The sequence below is a fragment of the Lactuca virosa genome, chromosome 4, assembly GCF_052849685.1.
Source record: "Lactuca virosa cultivar CGN04683 chromosome 4, Lactuca_virosa_CGN04683_v6, whole genome shotgun sequence".
Lineage (NCBI taxonomy): Eukaryota > Viridiplantae > Streptophyta > Magnoliopsida > Asterales > Asteraceae > Lactuca > Lactuca virosa.
In genome coordinates this window covers 78,649,774-78,656,561 of record NC_136429.1, presented here as the reverse complement: position 1 = coordinate 78,656,561, position 6,788 = coordinate 78,649,774, and the positions used below count along the sequence as shown (strand labels likewise).

General features: G+C 42.6%; 1 protein-coding gene and 1 non-coding gene across 6 annotated transcripts; one reads left to right on the top strand and one right to left on the bottom strand.

Annotated features, from left to right (window-relative positions):
- Positions 1 to 808: 808 nt before the first annotated feature.
- On the bottom strand, positions 809 to 4,743 carry LOC145105665 (uncharacterized). 5 transcript variants are annotated; one of them, XR_013707386.1, is made up of 6 exons: positions 3,844 to 4,743; positions 2,946 to 3,286; positions 2,393 to 2,877; positions 2,011 to 2,091; positions 1,258 to 1,308; positions 809 to 957 (listed from the first exon to the last, which is right to left on the bottom strand). XR_013707386.1 is itself a non-coding variant. In XM_079042747.1 (1 exon), the coding sequence occupies exon 1, from the start codon at positions 4,564 to 4,566 to the stop codon at positions 3,760 to 3,762; it is 807 nt and encodes a 268-aa protein (XP_078898873.1). In that variant the 5' UTR covers positions 4,567 to 4,743; the 3' UTR covers positions 3,647 to 3,759. The 5 variants fall into 5 exon arrangements, 1 of the variants encoding a protein (XP_078898873.1); XR_013707387.1 differs by having other exon boundaries at positions 2,393 to 2,814; XR_013707385.1 differs by having other exon boundaries at positions 2,393 to 3,286.
- Positions 4,744 to 6,116: 1,373 nt separating this feature from the next.
- On the top strand, positions 6,117 to 6,332 carry LOC145110566 (small nucleolar RNA U3). Its single transcript, XR_013709942.1, has one exon. It is a non-coding gene; the product is annotated as a small nucleolar RNA U3 (small nucleolar RNA).
- Positions 6,333 to 6,788: the final 456 nt, after the last annotated feature.

Sequence of the window (6,788 nt, the reverse complement as noted above, 5' to 3'; positions counted from 1 at the left end):
ACCGTTGCGTATCTCTCATCAAAGGTCTCAATCAATGTGGTCTTAATAGACCCAAACATCTTCGGAATCTCTGTGCGGATAGCCGCAGCCACCTCCTCGTGGATCATCTGACGAAGCTCCTCGTCACTCACACCGCTGGTCTCTGGTCTGTGGCGTGTCCCAACCATGATGTCTCTGAAATACAACATAAGAAATATCAGAGACTCGCTCGAGCATACTCACACTCGGCAACTCAGTCCTACTTGCTCCTTAGTACCCTAAGGATTCTTACTTGGACTGCGCACTGATCCGTTGTCTTCAGTAGTACGGGCCCAATACTACTGTCCACACCGCATCAGTATTCACCCCAAGTCCTCCTCCTAGGATCCCAAATCCCAAGCACTCTACTCTCACTATGCATAGGCTACTCTCAAGCAGACCTCTCATAAGCTCCCCGCTACTATCTATTCACTCTCAAGCATCTCCCGGCAGCAAAACTCCTAGACTAAGGCATCACGAATCAGGCCACTCTAGTCCTAATAAGAATACCTAGCCTACTCTAGCATGTATAACATATCATATCATATCTCATAACACATAATATAAGGGTATTTTGGGAAATCACCGTTCGGGCGCTGGCTAATCGTACATACTGCTCTGCTCTGCTCTTTTCAAAACCTTTTATTCCTTTAGAAAAATTTTGTTTTATTTCGAAAGGTTTCTCAAATCCTCAATTTGAGTTCAAATGCGCCCGAAGGTGCATCCGAATCCCTCAAACCAAGGCTCTGATACCAACTTGTAACAACGTAAATTCCAAAACAATTTTCACTTTTAAAAGTATAATTTCATTCATAAATATTATTAATCTCAATGTATCACATATCAAATCCATAAAATTCATCCCAAGATCACAATGCATAAAAACTCCACAAGTGTGTACTGATCATGTCGGCGCCTTCCCGCAATCCTCACTGGTACCTGAAACACATAACACAAAACATTGTAAGCATAAATGCTTAGTGAGTTCCCCAAAATACCACATATAGTACATATTAGCCACTCGAGGCTATAACTCTGTGGGCCTACTGGCCCTAACTCTGTGGACCCTCTGGTCCTAGCTCTGTGGACCTTCCGGTCCTAACTCTGTAAACTCTGGAATACACACAGCATAAATCACATAGAATAATGCAGTGCAACACATCACATACATAGCATACAAGATCCTCTGTCACATAACTCTACTTACCACTCAAGGTAAAGTATAGTGAGAAGACTCACCTCGGATAACTCGGTAAACCTCGAACTCGGAAATACTGATCTAGCCTTCGCCTAATCACATAAAATAATTACTCTAATCAATACGACTTTCAAAGACTAGGCTAATCCCTCTCTAAGTTCTCTAAGAAGGGTAAAAGACCATTCTACCCCTCCAATGGCTCACAAGTCTAAACATTGACTTAACCCTAAAAGTCAACGAGGTCAACTCTAGTCAACGGTCAAACTTTGACCAGACTCGTCGAGTGCATACGGGCGACTCGGCGAGTCCATGCGGGTACTCTGAATCCTTCTAAGCCTCACTTGGCACGTCGAGTCCCTCCTCCACTCGCTGGGTTACTCTGCAACGAATCGCGGGACAACCCCGACTCGACTCGTCGAGTCCACTTATGAACTCGGCGAGTTGCTCCCATGAAAACACTCCAATGACCTTCTGAGGTCAGATCTGCTTCTCTAAACTATAGATCTGACTTCCCCACGACCAATAACCACGTAAAGGTCAAATCTTGACTCACATGCAACGCACCCAAGGCTTCTTTTGGTGAAATAACTACTAAAATGGCCACCTAGGCTCATAACTCCAAAGGGATGGCATAAAGCAGAGTGATAGGGACTCTCTGGACCTCTTAAGGTCCAGATCTAAGAATCATTTCACCTTGGGACCTCACACACTCCAGATTCAAGCTAAATAATGCATAAAGAAACCCTAGATTCCACTAAATCATCATAAGCACGAGAATAAGCACAAATTGATACCTCCAACAGCTTCCTCTGATCAAATGGAAGTAGATCCAAGCTCCCCAACCCGCCTAGCTTGTCCTTCCTCCTTCCTTCTTGCTAAAACACACAAGAAATGGTGAACAATGGCCTCCTTTCTCACTCACAAGACTCACAGATGCTTTGGTGCTCTCAAGGACGAAGGTAGCCGCAAATAAGGGCCATAAGGTCCTTTAAATAGGGCACAGGCCCGGGGATTTAGGGTTTCAGCCCACAGCGCGGACTCGTCGAGTCCACCCCTTCCGACTCGTCGAGTCCATTCATTAATCCAGTCAGCAATCGCGATCCTACTCGACGAGTCTAAGCGTCAACTCGTCGAGTCCCTCTCTTTAACTCAAAATAAATGATCAAAACATAATACCTGGAAATCCGGATGTTACACAGCTCCCGACCCTTTTTTATTGGATGCCTCGTCAGTGAATAGGGTCCATTTCAGGTCATCCTTGGAATGGCCTATCCCCAATAACTCTTTTGTCTGAACTGACGTCTTTGCATCGCCTGGGATTTCAAGGAGAAAGTCTGCTAATGCTTGTCCTTTGATACTGGTACGCGGGCGGTAGCTGATATCATGCTCCCCTAGCTCGATTGCCCATTTCGCTAGTCGCCCGGATGTTTCTGGCTTGAGCAGTATTTGTTTGATCGGACAATTTGTTAGCACTTCTATCTGATGTGCTTGGAAATAGCGTCTCAAGCGTCATGGGTTCGTGTCTCACGGATTGCACCAAATGATGTGACCTAGTTCCACTACGACGGTGCTCTATGCCTTTGGTGATTCCGGTGAACCTGCAAGGTCACAGCGAGAAAGGATCGTCAGCCGTTTTCCGGGAGGAGGCTCCCAGGAAAACGCTTTGACGGTCAAGTCAGTGGATAGAATTGAGATTGTATTGTGAGTAAACTGAGAGAAGACGACTTACTTCCCAAGGCACCTCGGGTGGTCTTTTATACTGAGTCCTTCTGCTAGTCCGTACGGGACAAGGGCGTCAAACCCGACAGGATCGGGGACGCTGATTGGGCGATCGTGTTCCTTAATCTGTCAGAGCCAACGATTGGTTCAGGCGGTAATGCTCTGAGCATTTGTCTTGTCGCCTGAGACCGTTACATTTGTCCCGGAGTGGAAGGCGCCCCTGGCGGGGCCGAGCTTTTCTCCGCGAGCGACCTGCTCTTAGGGGCGCTGACGGGCGCTAGGTTCCGTCGGCTTAGCCTGCCGGGCGCGGCATGCCTCGGGGCATTCTCTGGCGCGGCTTCTTCATGCGCTCTAGGGGCACGTGTTTTTGTCAAGAAGAAAATGATAGTTTAGATGAAAAGGGAAAGGTAATTCTCTAAAATTGAAAGAATCGACACAGTAATTATTTAAATAAGCAAATATATTACTTGGGCTTAAGTCTAGCAAATGTTCAATTCTTGAATAATTTAAAAAAATAATAATAATAAAATAAAAAGAAAATGAAATAAACTTGTTTGCCAAGTATTCCGATTCCGTTATTTTTGGGATATATCTGGTTAAAAGTTCCATAGTTGGGTATTTATAGAATAAATTTTAGAAAGAAAAAAATATATGAATTAATGAGGATGGTAAGGCGATGAGCAGCACCGGACACCACTCCACCTAGATATCTTGTTCTTCAAATCTGTTTTCTTATTTTCAAATTCTACAAATAGTATTGAAAAGTACATAATAAAGTAAATAAACCAAATAATGCCAATTAATAAAGAAAAATAATTTTTTTATTACTCTCTAAAGTATTCAAGGAAACGAAAATCATCAGGTGTCGTTGCATCAAAGTTCCACAACAGATCAAGATCGGTACCCACCTCCTCCTCTGAAGCTTCGTCGGAGGTAGCTGATGGTTGCACCATACTTGGTGAATGTTCTTCAGGTTTCAAGCTAAACATTTGAAAATCCAAATGTGTGTCATGGTCAACTCCCATCTCCACTCTAGTGAGATTACCATTGGTTGTACTGGTGGTGGTGTTGGTGGTGTCGTCAGTGGTGGTAAGGACTGTTATTGGTGATTCTGGAGGTGGTATTATTGGCGGTATGAACCATTTATCTGTTTGGAACAGTTTTCCGGCGTCTTGACTACTTCCCACCTCCATTGTGGCAGCATCATTGGTGCGGACAGTGGTGGTGTAAGCTGTTATTTCCGATTCTTCATCGGCCCTTGAGGCGGTGATTGGTGGCTCCACCACTACGCCTTTACTTCTTGTCTCTTGGGGGAATAGAGCTAGCCACCTAGAAGCTAGAACAACTGGTGAATCATTCACGCCAATCAAGAGAGGGAAATTCACCTTAGCTCGTGAACCTAGTAGCTTGAAAGCTGCGTTATCATAAGCCAATGCTGCTTCCTCTGGTGTATCAAACGTTCCCAGCCATATTCTCTTTCGTTTCTTCTCCGGATCCCTTACCTCTGCGGCAAACTTGCCCCAAGGCCGCCTCCTCACCCCTTTGTACCGCCTCCACTCTGTTGGATGCTGCGGCTCTCCACCTCCGGACACCACCGGTTCTTTCCTTTTATTAACATATTGCAGTCCCATATTTGTTGAAATCTTTTTCAACTGATGAAGGGATACTGTATGGAAAAGGTGAATTTGTTGAAGTCTTTTTCAACAGGTGAAGAGATACTGTATCCAAAAGGTGAATTTTTAGTTAACGCACGGTGTTCTTAATGAAGAAAGAATCGTAAAGAAAATATGGAAGAAAAAGAAAAGAAACGTTTATGTTAGATTCATCGCCTAGAACATGGCAAGCCTTATATATAAACAATGCGATCTGACCCGAGGGTAAAGATTGAGACTAAACACGTTTAAATTATATATATATATATATATATATATATATATATATATATATATATATATATATATATATATATATATATATATATATAAAGTTCCGTTGAGATTCCGAAAAATATAGATATCTTGAGATTTAACATCAGACACATATTTTTCATTTGTCGTTCTAGAGCTTCAGCGTACTAGGGCGACGGAAAAGTTATAATCATAAATGATTATTCAGCATCACCCTTTCCTTTTCCCCCTCCACCTTCCCCACCACCACAACCGCCACCGCCACCATCACTACCGCCGCCTATTCCATCGATCTCACCATTGCCACCTCATTCACCTATACCACTGTTACCTCTGCCACCACTACCTCATCTGCCACCAACCACTATAATCATATATGATTATTCAGTCTCTAAACAGGCATATATTTATAATCATTTATGATTAGACATATATGTATAATCATTTATGATTAGACATATATGTAGAAACATGTATAATCATGTATGATTATACCCCTCTACCATAAAATCATTTATAATTAGGCATACTCTGTTTTTTTCGTTACGCTGGAGCGTTAGAGCGGCAAATGAGAAATATGTCGCTAATGTTGAATCTCAAGATCTTTATTTTTTTTTAATCTCAAGTGAACCATCATATATATATATATATATATATATATATATATATATATATATATATATATATAGAAAGGTAATTTCAATTGAGAAAAAAAAAGTTGAGATACAAGGAATTATAAATAGCCATACATTTATTTTTTACCGCAAAACGTTCCGTTGTACCATCACAATGGGGGAGAGTTAATATTCATATGTGAATATAAATTTAGGTATATTCATATATGAATCTACCACCTCCCATCTTACCTATCATCTCCCCGTTGTCACTTACACAACCTCTACCACCACCACCACCTCTGTCACTGTCACCGTTACCGTCACCACCACCACCGCCACCACTTCCATCGCCACCGCTACCCCTGTCATCACCATTCTCTCTGCTTTTGCTACCGTTACCAACTATCACAACCTCCGCCACCGCTACCACCACTACCATTGTTACTTCCAGCACCACCACCGCCGCCACTGTCACCATTACCATCACTGTGACTGTCGTTGTTACCCCTATCACCGCCTCCACCAACCGTCGTAATCATATGTAAGTAAAGATATGTGAATACACTACGTAATATTTATATATGAATATACTTATTCATATATGAATATTATGTTGAGATAATGACTTGAAAGGATAACGAATTTTAAACTTTGTTCACATTTAGCTGAACAAGATATGTTCTATAGGCTCGTGCCTCTGTATTCTTGATTCTTAAGAAGACATAAACCCATGTGTGTTTGATGAACCACGACCATGTAACCAGAGCATGATTAATAGAGTTTTTCTCATGGTTCCGGCCATGGCTCGATAGATGATCGTTGCCTACCCATCTTAATGTGTCTTGGCATGGCTACATGGTTGTCTGACATATTGAAGAGCATGCAGTTCATGTAAAAAGCTGTCGGGGTTCAAATACAGGCACAATATGGTTAGGAATGTTTTTTCGACATATTTAAGCGTGTCGGGGTTTCCACCAAGAAAGAGGCACCTATGACTTTCTTGACTGACCCGACAAAAGGAATGTCAACCCTTAGACCGGCTGACGTTTTGATTTTTGGATGGATTGGAGGGAAACACGCATGTGTGGACCTTACATGGGTATCACCTCACTTGGGCTTGAGGATCAGGGGTTTCACGGACGATCAGCACGTGTTCATACCATTTATATTTGATACATTTGGTTTCCTTGCGCCGGATGCGGTGGAGCTTCTTAATAGCGTACAACGAATCATGCATAGCAATGTTATATCCCCTAGATCTATGGATGAGTCTTCAAAAGAATTGGCTTTACCATACAAAAAGGCTTAGTGAAGCAACTTGTTGCCCGT